General features: G+C 39.9%; 1 protein-coding gene across 1 annotated transcript in view; it reads right to left on the reverse strand.

Annotated features, from left to right (window-relative positions):
• Window positions 1–7429: 7429 nt before the first annotated feature.
• The window catches only part of LOC124605914 (UDP-glucuronosyltransferase 2B31-like), a 33772-nt gene continuing 21504 nt past the window's right edge, over window positions 7430–19697 (reverse strand). The window contains exon 6 of the mRNA XM_047137867.1: window positions 7430–7480. Coding sequence (XP_046993823.1) covers window positions 7456–7480 — 25 coding nt within the window. The 3' untranslated portion in view covers window positions 7430–7455. The remainder of the gene's footprint in view (window positions 7481–19697) is intronic.

The raw sequence follows: 19697 nt of genomic DNA on the forward strand, positions 1-19697 counted from the left end.
GACACAGTATGAATACACTTGTTACCACTGCTCGTTTAGCTGAAAAGAGTCGTGATTAGCTTCTCCTCATCCCGCAGTTATTCTTGCGTGTGTGGGTATTATTTTTTTGTATAGTGTGAAGCAGTTACCCAATCCGGTATTTCGTTCATTTCTCGGCTGTAGGCATTAGTTGTTTTAATTGACCTACAGAGAGCATTACTTTAATATCTGTCACTGCACCTCACTAGCCCGCACTGTCTGTATTTACCATGGTCAGCGTTCGCTACTGTCGTAACGGGTTTGTACTGCTTTCCTAATTCACAATTGGCATACATGACATCGCAACATTCAGATGCCACGATTTCAGCTGTCACTGGCTGCTTGGCAAGTAAACACAGTCTGTTTCAACTCGTTTAGCATTGTTCCAGTTCTCATTTACACAGTACATATCTATAGACGTTGGCTGGGACGTTTAAACTAAATGAACTCGTGAATTACGAATGAATTATCACCGATTCATGCATAAGTCAGTTGCTGTGATTGCGCAGTTTATAATCCTCAGAGTCACTCACAGTCTAATCACTCGAACAGAGCGTTCTTATAGTCGTAGCACAGTTTCATGCTCACAGTCTTGTTTTGTCATACATAGAACGTCCTCTTACACCGTTAACTTCGTACATCGTACATGGTGAAAGAAACACTAAGTATTTTATTCTTTAAAGATCGTTTGCACACACAGAATGTAACTTAGCTCTGTCACATATTTCATTGACAATATGTTGTTTACCGTTGCTTTTGATCACTTCAGAAAGTAACTTAGCATCCCGATATGTCGAAAAGCAGACTATTAGGTCATCTGGATTAAATAATTCTAGTGGTTTTACTATCATTCACACCGAGTCATTCTGTAACCTAATTAAATACAGGATACGGTCGCGTACTGTCAGGCTTCACTATAACATGAAGAAAGCTTCATCTAGAATGAATGCAACAGTTATGAAACACGCATGACTGTGTTCAAATGTCCAAGACCAAAATTAGGACAGATCTCATCTGAGATGAGATACAGTTACTAGCAAAACAAGAAACCAGAGCGCTCTGATCAAAATTATAAATAAGTAATGAGTGACCCCCCGGAACATGCATGCAATATTCGCATAATGAGGACTCACTCAAGTGGATTCGTAATTGCTAACACGGCTCCTACACCATCATTATACACACTCTTTTCCCCATTTTCAGGTCGGGTTAGCAGTGGTATGATAATCTTGTTGATATCGCACGCATAAGGCATGGGGCGTATGCTACCATCCGATTTGGAGAAGATAAGGAAGGTCTTAATTTGAGGAAGAAATTTGTGAGAAAGTAAATCTGGAACACAGCATTGTATGGTAGTGAAACATGGACTGTAAGAAAACCAGAACAGAAGAGAATCGAAGCATTTGAGATGTGGTGCTGCTACAGACGAATGCTGAAAATTAGATTGACTGATAAGATAAGGAAAGAGGAGGTTCTGCACAAAATCCGAGAGGAAAGGAATATGTGGAAAACACTAACAAGGAGAAGGGACAGGTTGATAGGATATATGTTAAGACATCAGGGAATGACTTCCATGGTACTAGAGGGAGCTGTAGAGGGCAAAAACTGTAGAGGAACAATGAAATTTGAATACATCCAGCAAGTAATTGAGGACGCAGGTTGCAAATGTTATTCTGAGATGAAGAGCTTACCACAGGATAGAAATTCGTGGCAGCATCAAACCAATCAGAAGACTGATGACCCCCAAAAAAGGAAGTTTCTATTGTCCCCCATTCAATCATACGCTGTATCTCCGTAGACACTGCCTCCTTTTTACTCCATGGTACCGAATAGGTAGCACGGCAGTCGGTCCCATGAGGTTCGACTTGCATATCGTAAATGTATCGTTTAAGTATCCCCTGTTTTTCGGAGAATAACATTGCATAATTTTTCAATAACTGTGCAAGTTGGTACCACTGTTTACCATCGAGATTCAGTGATGTTTCCATCTATGTCTTTTCTTGTGTAGTCGACCTCGCTTTCGCCGTTTTCAATTATACGTAGGTAGTTTTCCCGAGTACAGTCGCTGGCTGTGTGCAATAGTTCGGGTTTCATTTATGTTACCCTCAATCTTCTGCAATATTGTCCATGTAAAGCAGTTTTTTATTATTCCCAGTTTGATTAACCTTCCTTCCTTCATAAGTGAGCATACAGCTCGAGAAATGTCGACCTCTGCGTCCTTTTCTTTTAAATAGTGCCAGCCGGGGAATCGCTAAATTTTTCACAACGTGGACTGAGCTCCTTACCACTCCGTTTCCTACTTGAATGAAGGTCTGGACCTGACTCTGAATTCGCTGCATACGTCCACGTATGGCTCCAACAGTTCTAAAATTTTGAACTGGCAATGTTGGCAACTTATTCACCTGATTGATGCACTTAAATAAATCGTATTCCATAACGGGTACGCCGGTACCAATAATTGCATTCACTGGCATACCCTGACCACACTTTCTCGAATCAGCACACAGTTCTTCTTAACATATCTAATCCTTCGTTGCATCTGAGCTTGAATACATTTACGTATCGATTGCCCCCATTCGTGCCCCCACGACCACATGCGGTGGCTTACTTTGGTCATTCGGAATTTGAGGCTTACGATGTACTTGATTGTGGGTCATCCACCATTTCTACTATTCAGACACTATGAGATTGCTGCATCTGTTGCGGCATCTCACTCTGTGGCTGTAGACACTGTGGTTATCGAGTAGGAGCTCGCACTGGTATAACATTAACGTTATTCCTTCGATAGTTCCTATTCTGTGGTGTTGGGTTCGAATGCCATGTTGTCGCCCTGCCTTTTGTTCTTGTTCATTCATCTCCCTCATATTCTTGGGTTGAAATGTGGCGTTACAGCCCCTTCATTTCTCCTCTTCCTATTAAAATTGTTGCTCCACTTCTTCAACGAATTCCCGTTAGAAATGTTGCTATTATTGCTTCCATAATTTCCTTGACTTCGCACCAGATTTGGTGGTTGGCATTGACCCAGTGTGTGTTTTTGCTTGGACTATTTCCATTTTTGTTCAAATTATTATGGCCCATGCCACTGTTCTGTCTCGCTTTGGTTTGCATCCTCCCGTATAAGGTCAAGTGCGCCAACAGTGGCCATAAACTTTTCCAAGTCCGTATCAGGAACATGGAAAAGTTTTTTCCTAATGGTAATTGGTAGAATGCCTTTGAGTATTTGCAGAACATCTCTTGGAGACATTGGCTCATCCCAGTACCGAGCCTTATTTAAGTACTTTTCAAAGTACCACGCAGGTTTCCCTGTCTAGTATTATAAGGTTCGGGATTGTAAATCTGCTTTCTCACGAGTTCTTGAGCACACTTTGACCAGAAACGTGATAGGAATAACTTTCCGAATTCTGAAAAGTTGTGACAGGCGTCGGCGATTTCCATCGCCCAAAATGCTGCATCGCCAGTTATGAGAGAAATCACAAACAGGAACTTTTACCTCTCAGTCCAAGAAGCACGCAGTACTTTCCAAAAACTCTGAATAAACATTACGGGATGTACTCTCTTTTACTTTTCCGAGAACGTCTGGAATTGTCTATCTTTTATAAGCGAGTCTTCGTGCTTTATATGCGCCAAAGTTGGTTCAGCAACGTCAGTGGCTGTCATGCCAACAATGGCCTTGTTACTGTTCGGGTTGTGTCTCTCAGTTTGATTGCGGTTTAAAATTTCGCAATGTTCATTGTTAATGGGGATGTTACCATACTGATAACTAGTATTCGGGGTTTCATTAGATTTTCTAAGTCTGTTATCGTTGTCTCACGGTCTGCTATAACCATACGCTGCTGTATTTTACGAACGTCCTGTGGCAGTCGTGCATTAAGGTCATCTTTCTCGCGATTTACTGCAGTGTTCAAAAGTTGCAGTGTCGCGGTAACTGCAGTTTCTATTTTCTTGTTTAGATGACTGAACAAATCGTCTACAGTACTAATCTTTTTTTCCTGGCTTTCATGTGTTTCGTAAGCTTCTTCTTGACTGTTTACGTGTGAATCCAGTTCAGTCGCTTTACTCGGCATATCCTTATTTTGAGTAACTAATTCTTCCATCTGTGTTCGTATGCTATCCATTTCCTTTATATGGTCCACAATACGCCTATCATGAGCATCGAGAGTTTTGTTTAGTTGTACGGTCAGCCTATTATCTCCTTCGAGTTTGTGTATTCTTTCATTCTCTTGTCGTTCCTTTTCCTTTATACTCTCTAAGGTCTAGCTTCTGTAGCAACAGAGAAAGGAAATTGTTTTCTGTTGCCCTAAGTAACAGTACCCCGTCCGTCGCTACGACCTTTGAAGTATTAGTCGCAGCGTCAGCTGGTCTGGCGCTTGTCTTTCGTTCCAGTGTTCCCACTCTAGAATCACCCATTTTATTACCTATCTCGGTTTCCAAAGTCTGGAACTCCGAATTATGATCCTCTGTTTCGGGATAAGCTAACTCACGAATGTTGTCAGTTTCCCCTGCTATCTCCCTGCAGCTTTTCTTTCCTCTTACGCCTACCCATACCTAAGTACACTATACACAATATGCAAACAAAAATAAGAGACACAATAAATATTAAGGTACTGAAAACAATAATAATAATCTAAAAAAAAGTCAGTCCCACTTTTACATCGGTAACGTTCCCACACAGCACTGAAAATTGTACAGCAAGATGTAATGTTGAAAATGCACAAATATAATTTCGCTCATTGGATGCCCCCAAAGACAATACTATCTTTATTCTTGGAGTTTGGCGTTGTATGTCAACGTATCCTTACTTTGTATGCAGTTGTAAAGTGTTGCTCAGGATCTTATTAGCAATAATTTCTCTCAGCTTGCTGTCTTGGCGAACAATTTGTATTCACGTTCTTGTAGACAATGATGTACATGAAAGAAAATACAAATGTACCTTGTACCACACGTTTCTGGTTGTACCGTATGGGCGCCAAAATTGTGATTTTTTGTGTGTATATGGGTGTGTAAATTCGTTACAGCGTCAATGTTGTGTCTTTTGCGCGTGTGTGTATCGCGTGTGGGCACGAGTCGCTGAACAATAGGTGTGAGTACAATTGTGCTGTTAACAACACTTCGTAAGATCGCATGAGGCTATGTACAACATACTGCAATTTTTAATTCCACGGGCAAGAAATTCTATCTTTGATATTGTTAAGGCTCTCTATATTCAAGTGCCCGATAAATAAATCACTTTGGAGTGTCTGTATATACTTAAAATAACTTAGGAACAGATCGGTGTGAAAATCGTTTACCTTTAGAAATATCTCAGGGTTATACTGGAATGTCTTTTAGCATGATTAATAATTCATACTTCCGTAGGATGGCGTGGAGAAACATCTTTTGCTTGTAACACTTAATATTAATTCAAAGCTGAGCACTTTCTTAACTGCGTAAAATCTCTTCACGTGAACAAAAAAATAGCCGTGAAGCGGCAAACACAAGAATCCGTTTTGATATCGATACTACTCTTTACGAAATGTATAAAATCAACTTAATTTTAGTCTGTTTATTCAAGAAATTAATTGTAACCCATCTCCTTTTGGCTTTACGTCACCCAATTTTTGTGTAGTTTGAAAAAGAATCTGCCGCTTAGCATATTGCGGGCAACAGTACTAATTCCAACTATCGCTGTACCGCACGTTATTAATCTCTGAAAAATGTACAATTTTTCGAACATGTAGGGATGCTAATGCTACTGAAATAGGTGGTTTGATTACCAATAACAACATATATGTACCAGAAATTCTTTACAAGATGTATACGTCTCCACTCACGTCTTACTCGTAGTTACACAGAATAACGGTTCTTTTTATTACGCACCAGTACAATACTATAAATGTTGACGACACCATGAACTTACCGTATCTTATTTTCTAGAAACCCTACTGGTGGCGACATTATTTAACTAATAGTTCTTATTTAAATCATCATTTTATGTGTGTGCAAGGCACTATAGCTGCATAAACACTGAAACGGCAAGAGCGTATATACACGACCTCAAAGAACATCTCAGATTGCTGTCAGCAAATGAGATAGTAAATGTTCCAAATGACTGCCATTTATTGGCATGGAACTAATACGATGTTGGTTGTCTTCGTCAATTGTGAGTATTGCCCACACTACCCTGCTCATTGCCATTTAGTCTTTTGTGTGCGGTGAGTGTGAGTTGGTTTCCACCACCGCTCACTAAATATATGCCGAAGCTGCACGATGTAATTCTCCCAGATTTTGAAATGTAAATTGCATATGAAGATCTGGTAATCGCCTTATGCTGTGTAATTAGTTATAATTCTCGGGCTCCTTGTCGGAATGACTGCAGGTTCAGGTTGTACAATCAGCAAAAAAAAAAAAAAAAAAAAAAAAAAAAAAAAAAAAAAAAAAAAGAAGATGTTGAAAATTTATAACGAAGTCACGTCAGTGATGGATCAGTGCCACTTGGATTGGTTGCAGCTCTTCCAAAAGAGGATGGTGATCGAACTAGGTCAAAAGAGAAAAGCAAACAGCCAGGCATCTCTCAACTGCCCTAGAAAGAAATGAAGGCCTCGCCTTCGTTTCCTTGTACACATAGTGTAAATCTTAACATATGGGCTCTTTCGTCTGGAATCGCTACACAGAATTTTATACAAAAAATAATTCTTAGAAAGGGGTATTACACGATCTAAATAACTTTCATTGTCTGTCACAAACCAAATTAAAAATCGTTTATTTTGTTGCAGGTGCTCATGAAATCTGACTTTACATACATATTTATTACATATACGCACATAGCGATCATTTGAAAATGGCCATTTTGATGAAATTTGACACGCAATCTTTATGTAACCAGTGAAGCAAATAAAATATATGAAATAATTTTACTTAGAAACTTAAATATCATTTATTTTAGTAAAATAGTCGTAATATAAATAGATGGTGACCAAACGTCTTCTAATCATAAAAAGTGGGATTCCACTAGTCTTCATTTTACATCAAATTTTTGACCTGCTATTACTCTCTCTCTCTCGCATGCATACACACACCATAATACGAACAACAAGAAAATAAGAACAGGTGTTTATAAAATATCTACTTTAATCACCACTGCCATCACTATTGGCTACTCGCTAAAGAGCTATCAGAATACTTTCTAAGAAAATGAGCACTCATTTCTCTGTGGGTCTTGAGCTTTGCATCCTTAAAGATGACAGAAATGAGACACCTTACCAATGAGTACATCGCAACACAACAGATTACAGTGACACACAGCACAAAGGCAATGACATCTAGCAGGATAAGCTGGTACCAGCTTAGGTCCACGCCTGCGCCACGCAGATGTGGAGCTCCATTGTGGCGCAAAACGTATTCTATCCACCAGATGGCTTTCGGCAGTGACTCTGCCTGATGCTCACGATACACTGCTGACTACTTCTTCATGTTTTCCCGATACCTATGGCATCAAGCGATTTCATGAACACAAATAAATAGTCGCTCAATTTATAGTACACAGTTATATTTAAATTAGTAGATTATGAATGTATGGCTACAATATACTAAGAATGTAGTTTTACAAAACTGTCAGATTGATACTTAAAGACATAAGATAAGGTTAAAAGAGAAATGAAAATATTTTTTCCTGATAATTGTTTCTACTGTGCAGATGAATTTTTAATTACTAACTACACTCCTGGAAATTGAAATAAGAACACCGTGAATTCATTGTCCCAGGAAGGGGAAACTTTATTGACACATTCCTGGGGTCAGATACATCACATGATCACACTGACAGAACCACAGGCACATAGACACAGGCAACAGAGCATGCACAATGTCGGCACTAGTACAGTGTATATCCAACTTTCGCAGCAATGCAGGCTGCTATTGTCCCATGGAGACGATCGTAGAGATGCTGGATGTAGTCCTGTGGAACGGATTGCCATGCCATTTCCACCTGGCGCCTCAGTTGGACCAGCGTTCGTGCTGGACGTGCAGACCGCGTGAGACGACGCTTCATCCAGTCCCAAACATGCTCAACGGGGGACAGATCCGGAGATCTTGCTGGCCAGGGTAGTTGACTTACACCTTCTAGAGCACGTTGGGTGGCACGGGATACATGCGGACGTGCATTGTCCTGTTGGAACAGCAAGTTCCCTTGCCGGTCTAGGAATGGTAGAACGATGGGTTCGATGACGGTTTGGATGTACCGTGCACTATTCAGTGTCCCCTCGACGATCACCAGTGGTGTACGGCCAGTGTAGGAGATCGCTCCCCACACCATGATGCCGGGTGTTGGCCCTGTGTGTCTCGGTCGTATGCAGTCCTGATTGTGGCGCTCACCTGCACGGCGCCAAACACGCATACGACCATCATTGGCACCAAGGCAGAAGCGACTCTCATCGCTGAAGACGACACGTCTCTATTCGTCCCTCCATTCACGCCTGTCGCGACACCACTGGAGGCGGGCTGCACGATGTTGGGGCGTGAGCGGAAGACGGCCTAACGGTGTGCGGGACCGTAGCCCAGCTTCATGGAGACGGTTGCGAATGGTCCTCGCCGATACCCCAGGAGCAACAGTGTCCCTAATTTGCTGGGAAGTGGCGGTGCGGTCCCCTACGGCACTGCGTAGGATCCTACGGTCTTGGCGTGCATCCGTGCGTCGCTGCGGTCCGGTCCCAGGTCGACGGGCACGTGCACCTTCCGCCGACCACTGGCGACAACATCGATGTACTGTGGAGACCTCACGCCCCACGTGTTGAGCAATTCGGCGGTACGTCCACCCGGCCTCCCGCATGCCCACTATACGCCCTCGCTCAAAGTCCGTCAACTGCACATACGGTTCACGTCCACGCCGTCGTGGCATGCTACCAGTGTTAAAGACTGCGATGGAGCTCCGTATGCCACGGCAAACTGGCTGACACTGACGGCGGCGGTGCACAAATGCTGCGCAGCTAGCGCCATTCGACGGCCAACACGGCGGTTCCTGGTGTGTCCGCTGTGCCGTGCGTGTGATCATTGCTTGTACAGCCCTCTCGCAGTGTCCGGAGCAAGTATGGTGGGTCTGACACACCGGTGTCAATGTGTTCTTTTTTCCATTTCCAGGAGTGTATTTTGCAATACAATGTGCAAAAGCAACATAATGAGTTTTATGTTGCTAAAATTGCATTGACAAACCGGTTGATTTTACACAAAAGTTCAGTGTTTTAAGAAGTGGCAGAAATATAGTTTGATGCAAAAAATTTCATAGAGACATATGCCGTGTGTCGAACTGGTCCTTAGATAAACAATTGAATATATGTATTTTCACTATCAAACAATGGAAAGTCTAGGATGGAGTAACAACAGCATTATGAAAAGAACAGATTACTATTCACCATAGAGACGGACGCTTAGTCTCAGACAGGCACAATGGAAAGATTGCAGTACATTTTTAAGCTTCTGACGAAATGGTCTTCTTCCAAAATAGAAACCATACTCACAGTCACACAGGCACAACTTCCACACAGATGAAAACTGTCTCTGGCCACTGTGGCCGGACTGCCGTCTGAAGTGTGGTAAAAGAGTTGTCATATGTGTGTGTGTGAGTTGTGCTCGTATGAATGTGTGCATGTTTTCTACTTCATGAGAATGCTTCTTGCCTGAGAGTTTAATTACAGAGCAGTCTTTTCGTTATACCTGTCTGCGACTCAGTGTCTCCTCTACATGGTGATTATCGTCTAGGTTTCACTTCCATACATGGCTACACTTCATACTAATACTCTTCAGAAGACACTTCCCGACACTTAAATCTATACCCGATGTTAAAAAACTTATTTTCTTCAGAAACGCCTTTTTTTGCCATTTTCAGTCTACATTTTATATCCCCTCTACTTCAATCATTATCAGTTATTCTGCTGTCCAAATAGCAACCCTCATCTACTGCTTTAAGTGTCTCAATTCCTAATATAATTCCCTCAATATCGTCTGATTTAATTAGACTACATTCCATTAACCTCATTTTGATTTTCATATTTTAATTATCAAATAGATTTAATTGGTTGTGTGTTGTTAGTTCTTGTAGTTATTATATGTAATCTCAAATTTTTACAGTGATTTATAGTACATTTTAAACAGTTTATGTTTTCATAATCATGAAAATATTAGATAAAAATGTATTTTTCTCCTAATTACTGTCAGAACATCTTTACAGTATCAGGGGAAAGCTATAGTTTTTGCTCCAACATCTCATCTATAACTCTGTGTTGCCTATACCTTTACTGCTGAAGTTTATCATGTATCTCCAACCTTCGAACATTTTTTAAATTCTTTCCACAATGAACTAATTGGTGCAGCTCCACTTTTGACTGACAAATCTACATATGCATTTCATAACACATTTATAAATTTCCAGTTCGATAATCTGACACTAGAATTTCGTAATTGTCAAACTCTGTATTTTTACAAGTATAAGAATGAAAATATTTCTAGTGTACTAACAATTTGTAATATGAACAACATTGATCTCATGTACATGATGAGTAGCATAAATTCAGACCATAATAAAAATACCTGCGTAGAGTATCACTTAATTCTGCATGTTAAAAGTGACATGGTCTAAGATCACATTTTATATACCTGTGTTAGAAATTTTTTAAAAATGACTTGAAACATTATTTCACTATATGTTAGAAGTGGAAAAGAAACAATGAATTGTGGTGATTTCATATATTTTTAGGAGTCAGATCAAAATCAGTTATAAAAATGTTGAATAGTATAACATAAGTCACATAAACAATCATCAAGGAATAAATGGTCGTTTATAACATGACTGTCAGTCAACCACAGTATAGAGTATGACAAAAAAAGTCAGTTGTGACATAGAAAATGACGTATAAGTACTTAATGTATTCACTGTTTTTAATTTTAGGATGACCTACTCATTATCAACTGGAAAATGTGTACAATTCCATGGGTGTCAACTTTGCTTCTTTTCTCAAGAAATTTTTCAGATAGGAACTTAATTTTCAATACAGCTATGGAGGTCATAGGTCACTATAGCGTCCCCAGTGCTATATTACGAAAAGACTTAAACAGTATTTATAAAGAGATTTAAAAATTGAATAATATATATTTATCATGTAGCCATAAAACAATAATTTCTGTCTAAGTTTCGATTGCAAAGAAATAATTTATGACAAAATGATCTAAAGAGGTGACGAGATACGCTCTTTTGTCAATTTTTTTAGTCGTCTTGACTTCTTCTCTTGTCTTGATTGGGTATAGACGGACATCTTGCGAGTACTGGCAAATGTAAGCATATTTGTATGAGTTAAGCAGATTATATATATACTGATTTAATATTATTGTGCACTTTTAATTTGTAACAGGTGATACCGATTTCATGTCCGCCTTCCTTGAATTAACCTGCATTCAAGTAATTTACAGTTCAACAATCACTGCGGCCGATGCAGCCAACGACGCCATTACGTGGCGGTATTAACTTATGAAAAATTAGCGGAAGCGAAATACTCGCCCGCTATTAACATAATATTAATTTTTCTCCACAGCCGCACGAAGTTGCAGAAATACGTAGCTTTAAGATTCTTATTTTCAGTGCCATAGCCGAGAGCCAGAACCAGGACTCCGACTACAATACAATGGTTAACGGAGGTAAGAAAAAAACCCTCGCGCGTGTGTGGGCCGCAATTGTAATTAACTAAAGATTTCTTGCTTTAAAGTGAACTGACTAGCCGAGGAAATTAATATGAAAAGTTTATTACATTGTTCAGCTTATATGCTCATGTTTTAAGATTCAGCGAGTCTAGCATTCATTAACGTAACAAATAATTTGAGATTAATATTGTTAAAAAGGAGAACTTCAGGAAAGCATTTAATCGTAAATCAAAATTAAATGAAATACTATTTTTATTAAGGCCCACCACGTAAGTCGGTAACAATCAAAACATTATAATAATAATAATATATTAAATTACGACGGCAGATGGACCACGAGATTGGCGCCGCAACTTTGGGTTCCGATCAATGTGATTCTGTTGTAATGAATGTAATTATGTATGTCTAATTGTTGTAAAATATTAATGCCTATATGAATTCTTTTACATGTACAACAAATCACACCCTTAGGAGATCTGGAGAAGAAAAAGTGTAGAAAAGAAAAAGGATTGCGAGAAACAAAAATAAGTAAAGTAAGGCCTATTGTGCAAGCATCCTGTGTAGCTCTGTGCGGAATATCGAAGCCATGTGCACATGAGATACCTTCGGTGTTTTGTGTATTTGTGTGTTTATTTTTGGAGGGGATAATTATTCGTTTTGTGTATTTATGTTTATTTTTGGAGGGGATAATTATTCGTGTATCAGTGTTAAAGATTCGTCAGTGGCTTAAATTGAATTTATTATGGGTAAGATAGGACAAGCCAAAGCATCCGTACCAGACGAACAAAATTTTAATATGGAAAGTGAGGTTCAGTTGCAAAACGTAAACGAATCCCAAGCCACCGCCTCGGATAACATAATTTCCGGAGCGAGGGGCGAGGATCTGTGGAGGGTGAATGACGCTCCACAGCAGAATGGGAATAGAATAAAAACTCCACTGCCTGGGCAGGGAGGCCAATCGAGTGCTAGATTAAGCGGGGCACCAGTATGCTCACCAATTGCAGACCCTTTTGCTGAATTTCTGCGTAGGCTCGAAGAAAGAGATAAGGAAAGAGACGATAAACTGGCTCAGATGCTCTATGAGCAAGAGCAACAAAGAGAACACAAAGAAAGGGAAAAAGAAAGAATGTCAGAACAGAGGGAAAAACAGACGAAAAACTGGCTCAGATGCTACATAAGCAGGAGAAAAAATTAACGCAAATGCTACATGACCAAGGGAAAGAATTTACGCAAAAGCTCAGTGAGAAGAGCAGCGCAATTGAAGCGAAGCTAGACAGTATCCAAAGCGAACTTGCCGAGATTCGGGACGCGTGCAAAGAAATACCCGATCTTGTGCAAAGCTTAGCCGGCGAGATGCAAAAACTACAGATATCGCAGGCTAGGCTTGAAGATAATGTCCAGACATTATCCAACCGCGTGGATAATGTGGAGATAGATGCACGGAAAAGTGTTGATACGTACTTGGAAGTGCAAGCTCAAAAAGTCGACGAAGGATTCAATGAATGGCTAGAAGTAAAGGATCGCGAGATATCTGCAAAGATTGAAAGCGACGTAAAAACAGCTCTAGAACAAGCGACTGCGGCCGCGAGTGTAAATATCGACGCTAGCGCTGCCGCACTACATGCCGAATTAACACAGATCAAGTCCTGTGTGACAGCGGAGTTGCCAAATTGGCAACAGGAGGTCGCGCGGAGACTGTTTGCGTTGGAAAGCAATGTAAACAGTAGCGGACAGATAATAAATCCGACTCCGCGGACTGATTACTATTATAACGTAGACTGTATGCAGGGTGCGAGTGCGCAACCGCAACCTAATGTGAATGAGCACAAACATGCGATACCGTGCAGCGCACATCACGAAATAATGAATGTCCCAGAATGTTGCAATCAGATGTGCAAAAAAGAGGACAATGTAATAAAATACAGGACATTCTAACCCTTCAATAGCGAAAAACGAAATGTCCACCCTGTTGTATCTATTGAGAGCTTCAGGAATGTTTCCCAGGACATGGACGGAAAGACAAAGAATACAGGTCGTGGTCTCCTTTATTCAAGGTGACGCGGCACTGTGGGCCACCGACGTGTCCGAAAAATGTCTAACGATGCAACAGTTTGAAGGTGCATTCTTACAAAAATTCTGGTCCGATAGCGTCCAAGAAAGAGTTGTACAGTCCAGAAATGTACAATCCTAAGATGGCAACGTTACGCAAATATTTTGAAAAGTATGTAAACAAAACCAGGTACTGAGACGAGCCAATGTCCGATCGTGACATAATCAGATAAATAAAAATGAAGTTGCCCAGTGAAATTAAAAGATATTTCATCAATGTGCTGGAATACGATATAGAACAATTCATGGAAATAGTGGATTCTGTTGACTTATTGGTCGAAGATATGAAAACCGAAAGCAAGTGGAACCATGCAGGTTGTAATCAACAAAAAGCCGATTACAATGGCAGCCACAGTAACGGTAGTAACTTAGTACCAAATGGTAACGGGAATAGGCAAGAGCACTGGCAACAGAATCGAGGCACAAACAATGGCAATGGTTATAACGGCAACGGTTATAATCGTCAAAATCGAAAGAGACATCATGATGGACGCATGAGCAATGGCGGAACAACCGAAACCAGTGGCGTGGTTGTAATGAACCGACACCACAGTGGCAACAAAACACAGCGCCACAATGGAACGCCAACCCAGGTCCGTCACAGAACATGTCAGGAAGTTACAACCGACCACCGCAAAACCAGAGTCATGCACAATATCAAAATACACCATTGGGGAGGCAGGGCGGCCAACCCAAAAGCAGCAACAGCAACAACCAGATCCACAATGTGAGGTTAGTGGAAGTGACAGACAACTGTCAACCCACTAATGCTCATCCGTTAAACTAAAGACAGCCACAATACGCTCTCCGTTGTTGGCTGCAGGATGGTGTAGTGAGGGCACATTCACGGATGACAGCCATAAACTTTGTATGCTGAGATACAATGAGAGAATAAAAATAGAAACGGAACTTGTAGACATACCGCAGAAATGTAACCGAACTGACAAGTGTTGTGCAGGCTATATTGCAAGCAGATATGTACGGAACACCAATACAGATAATAGTAGATACCGGTGCGTCAACCAGTGTGATGAGTGCAAATTTTTACAAGTACTTGAGTCAAAATAATAGAATACCAGTATTGCCAGTGAAGAATTGTCGTGTAACAGGTGCACAGGTGCAACAGGTGCACAATCTTAAATTGTAAAGCACCAGGTGCAAGTCGAGTTTACGATAGGAAATGAAGCAATGAAAAGCTCGTTCCTAGTAGTTAAGGGATTAGGTGTTGCTTGCATCCTGGGATGGAATTTTTACGCCAGAGGGACGCTAAAATCGACCTCTTGTGCGGGGAAGTAAGCCTTATGAATGAGGGTAGACGTGCAATTTTGCCATTGTTGAGGACACGGGAAGTGCACGGTAAATATTGCCGGAGCTTTCAGTCTGGATTCGAAGGAATACAGGTAATGAATTTAAATTCTGACTTAAGTACAAGACAAGCATATTATAAAGAATTTATTACTGAAGACAAAGAAGAAAAAGGGAAACTGATAGCCATGAAAGTCAGGGAGTCAGAACATTTGACTGAAGCACAACAAAACGAACTGACTCAGCTACTTATAAATTATGAGAATGTGTTTTCGGAAAAACCCGGTGTTATCGAGGGCTACACCTATAACATCGAAATGGTACCTCACGATACTTTCTGTCACGCAAACTACACCATCCTGTGGTCAAATAAGGAGGCAATTACGAAGGAAACAAGGAAAATACTTACAAAGACTTAAAGACGTTCGCTCAGTAGACAAAATTTTACATGTGTGAATAATAGGTTAAGTTTAGAGTGTTTTTTTTTCTGTGTGTAAATGTTCAGATTTTAGTGTAACAGGTAAAGACAATGAGGCACACAAGATCAGTGCGATTCAATTTTGTATATGTTAAGGAACAACAGTATTCTTAAGCAATTGCATATTGAAGGAAAAAATGAACGTAGGTTTAAGAATAATTTAAAACTTTCATTTTTTAAAAATGCTTTAGAAATATTTTTAGAAAAATTCAACAGCATGTAATGATGAAGGAATTTTTCATTAGTGTGTCATGAATGTTTTTGAACTGTAGTAGTAATGAAACTTATGAAATTCAATATTGTAGTGTATATGTTGTTCCATGTATTTATGTCTATACCGATCTTGAAATATGCTCAATCATAATTTACTAAACAACATGAGTGCAGGGTGTACATCACCCAAGGTACCTCATGTGTTGTGGACAAGGTACAAAGCAAATCAGTAAACGCGACTACCGCTAAGCACTGTTAAAATATAATGCCATCTGCTAAGGCAGATATTTGCACGAATTTATCGTGTAAACAAAAGTCACAAATCTAACACTAATCTACGAACTTGCACGCTAGGCCTAGATTATAAAATGTGTACAATAATGCGAGAGGCAAAGTTTCATGAAGTCGAGCCGGGCTCTGGAGGGCAAGTACACAATGAGTGGGCAGACATGACATGGGGACTTACCTCGGATGAGACGGAAGTACAATTGTACAGTCCAAAAATCTGAAGGGAAGTACGACTCTTAAGTGGAAAATGAAAAGAGATAATTAGTGCGAGAGACTGGTAAAATCCAGCACGAGCCAAAATCCAGTTCAGACTGAATGAAATACATTAGTGTTTGTGGACTAATCGAAACAGTTACTTTAAGCAGTGTGAAAAACTGTGAAGGTGAAACTGTGATATGGACAGTGAAGTGCTAGTATTGAACGTTCAACAGCGGTGGAGACGCCAAACGCCAATATTACGCACGAAAAACTGTGAATTTGCTTATAAATGTGAACTGTTAACGTGAAGTGAACCCACAGTCAATATTTTTGAGACAGACTGTAGTTTCAGAGAGCACAATAAGGCGAGATTGGAATGCGATGCGTGGACTGTTGCAAAACAGCGACCGCAGAAACGGCGAATGTTTGTGCTAAGCTCGTACTGAGACACTCACCAGTGCCTGCGAGTGCGGCGAAAACATAAATAAGTTTATCAAGACGAAAACTGACGTGTAATGGAAACAGTGGCGCATCAAAACTTCATTCACGGGAGAAGATCCATGTCATGTATTCTGCAGGACAGTGCTGGCTTGACACTCGGAAACTGGCGAAAGCTTAACAACTGCCGCACTAATAAATGCTTCTTTCCCACTAGCGTAACTATCTGCAGCGGGAGGGGAATATTACGTTGGTTGCGTGTATGTTTCATATACTACGTCGGAGATGCGTAGCAGAGCTGACTCCTGCCAACAAGCGCGGGGGGCGGATACCATCCCACTCCGCCACGCCCGGCGGAGACAGAAGCGCATCGCCAACCGTGCAGCCGATCAGCTGATTCTGACGTTCCACGACGGCGAGAGACACGCTGGCGTCGAGCGGGGGTTGACCTCTCCGCAGCCGCCGCGAACGCCGAGCACCGAACACACCAACCGGCGCCGTCGCGAGCTAAACGTCGCGACGTAGATCATCAACGACACCGCAACCAATTGCTATAATGACCTCATTTTTTGCATAGTGCAGAAAAAAATTATTTGTAATGTATGCACATCCTGTACTCCAAGGACATCCCAGAAACAATTAAGTGAAAGTAACCAAAGCAGTTAGCCTGTCGCTCCGCCGAGGTTTTCCCCAGGGTTTCCCTACGGCCGCGCCAAATGGGGAGCGAACAGTTAACACCCCTGGGACTTCAAGTACTACAGACTAACTCGTGGTTGTATACCTTTGAACACTGCAAAAGTTGCAACCCTAAAAAGAAGCAGCCAAAATGAAACTAATTGTATTCTATGTCCTTTTGTACATGTCTGTATACGTAACCAATTGTATATTATATTGTTATGTAAATAACTTCAGCTGTATTACACTTTGTGTGCAACACACCTCAGTAATTACAACGGTTTAAACATACGATGTGACATATGTAGACTGTGAAAGAAAAACCTGGGTGTGGACACTGTAGACATGAAATAGGAAATATTTATGTCAAAAACCACGAACATTCTTTTGTGACATAAATATTTCGGGGGGCAATTTAGCGTCCCCAGTGCTATATTACGAAAAGACTTAAAAAACAGTATTTATAAAGAAGAGACATTTAAAAATTGAATAATATATTTTTATTGTGTAGCCGTAAAACAATAATTTCTCTGTCTAAGTTTCGATTGCAAAGAAATAATTTATGACAAAATGATCTAAAGAGGTGACGAGATACGCTCTTTTGTCAATTTTTTTAGTCGTCTTCACTTCTTCTCTTGTCTTGATTGGGTATAGACGGACATCTTGCGAGTGCTGGCAAATGTAAGCATATTTGTATGAGTTAAGCAGATTATATATATACTGATTTAATATTATTGTGCACTTTTAATTTGTAAGAGGTGATTCCGATTTCATGTCCGCCTTCCTTGAATTAACCTGCATTCAAGTAATTTACAGTTCAACAATCGCTGCGGCCGATGCAGCCAACGACGCCATTACGTGGCGATATTAACTTATGAAAAATTAGCGGAAGCGAAATACTCGCCCGCTATTAACGTAATATTAATTTTTCTCCACAGCCGCACGAAGTTGCAGAAATACGTAGCTTTAAGATTCTTATTTTCAGTGCCATAGCCGAGAGCCAGAACCAGGACTCCGGCTACAATACAATGGTTAACGGAGGTAAGAAAAATACTCTCGCGCGTGTGTGGGCCGCAATTGTAATTAATAACTAAAGATTTATTGCTTTAAAGTGAACTGACTAGCCGCGGAAATTAATATGAAAAGTTTATTACATTGTTCAGCTTATATGCTCATGTTTTAAGATTCAGCGAGTCTAACATTCATTAACGTAACAAATAATTTGAGATTAATATTGTTAAAAAGGAGAACTTCAGGAAAGCATTTAATCGTAAATCAAAATTAAATGAAATATCATTTTTATTAAGGCCCATCACGTAAGTCGGCAACAATCAAAAAATAATAACAATAATAATATATTAAATTACGACGGCCGACGGACGCGAGATCACTAAGGAAAGGGCTAAAATAAAAAATTTTCAGGAAGTGAAATTACATATGAATGCTCTGCAACATGCTCTTTGTCATTAACTATATAGGGGGAAGCCATAATTTAATCACTAAAAAAACTATTTTTAGATAACCATTATATATTACATAGTGGATGATGGCTCATTTCAGTACACATTCGATTCTGTACAGAAATGTTACATCCAATAAGTAACTTGAATTGCATTATAACAGAAAACAATATTTTCTTATCTGTAATTACTGTTCTTGATTTTGATATGCACATCCAGAATTAAAAAGGACTTCTCATTAATATGAAATGACCACTAAAATTGCACTTCTGACATATTTGTTTTCCAAAAGCAATATTATACTATCATTTATGTAAACAGTCTGATGTCTACAACAAGAGCTAATGTTCTATAAGACTGAGCATACTGTGAATCAACGAGGCTCAAGATAAATGAAGGAGGTGAATTTGTTTTCATAGTGAGAAAAGGTGAATGGTAATTGTTTTGAGAACATAGCTTTATACTAGAGTGAGTTGGTGGAGCAAAGCAGTGATGTACTGGCAATAAAAAGTGAAATTTAAACCTACTACATGGAAACAATCACATGGCATAGGGTAAATACTTAACAATGGGTGTAAACAAAGCTTGTTGACTCGACTTACATCGTGCAGCAGAGAAAACGAAAGAATACAACAGAAACGAAGTGAGTTCATTCATTTGCCTAAAATAAGAAATGCCTGATAAAGAGGATATATGTATATGCATGTGTATACATCTGTAGGAATAGAAGACAAAAGGCAAGAACATTATAAAAATATTTTAAGAAACTATGATACATATTAAATGAAAAGATGAAAAAATCTGATAATCAGGTATAACAGAAAATTTTCTGAACAACCTTCATCAATTATATT

This window comes from Schistocerca americana, chromosome 3, assembly GCF_021461395.2.
Source record: "Schistocerca americana isolate TAMUIC-IGC-003095 chromosome 3, iqSchAmer2.1, whole genome shotgun sequence".
In the NCBI taxonomy this organism is placed as follows: Eukaryota; Metazoa; Arthropoda; class Insecta; order Orthoptera; family Acrididae; genus Schistocerca; species Schistocerca americana.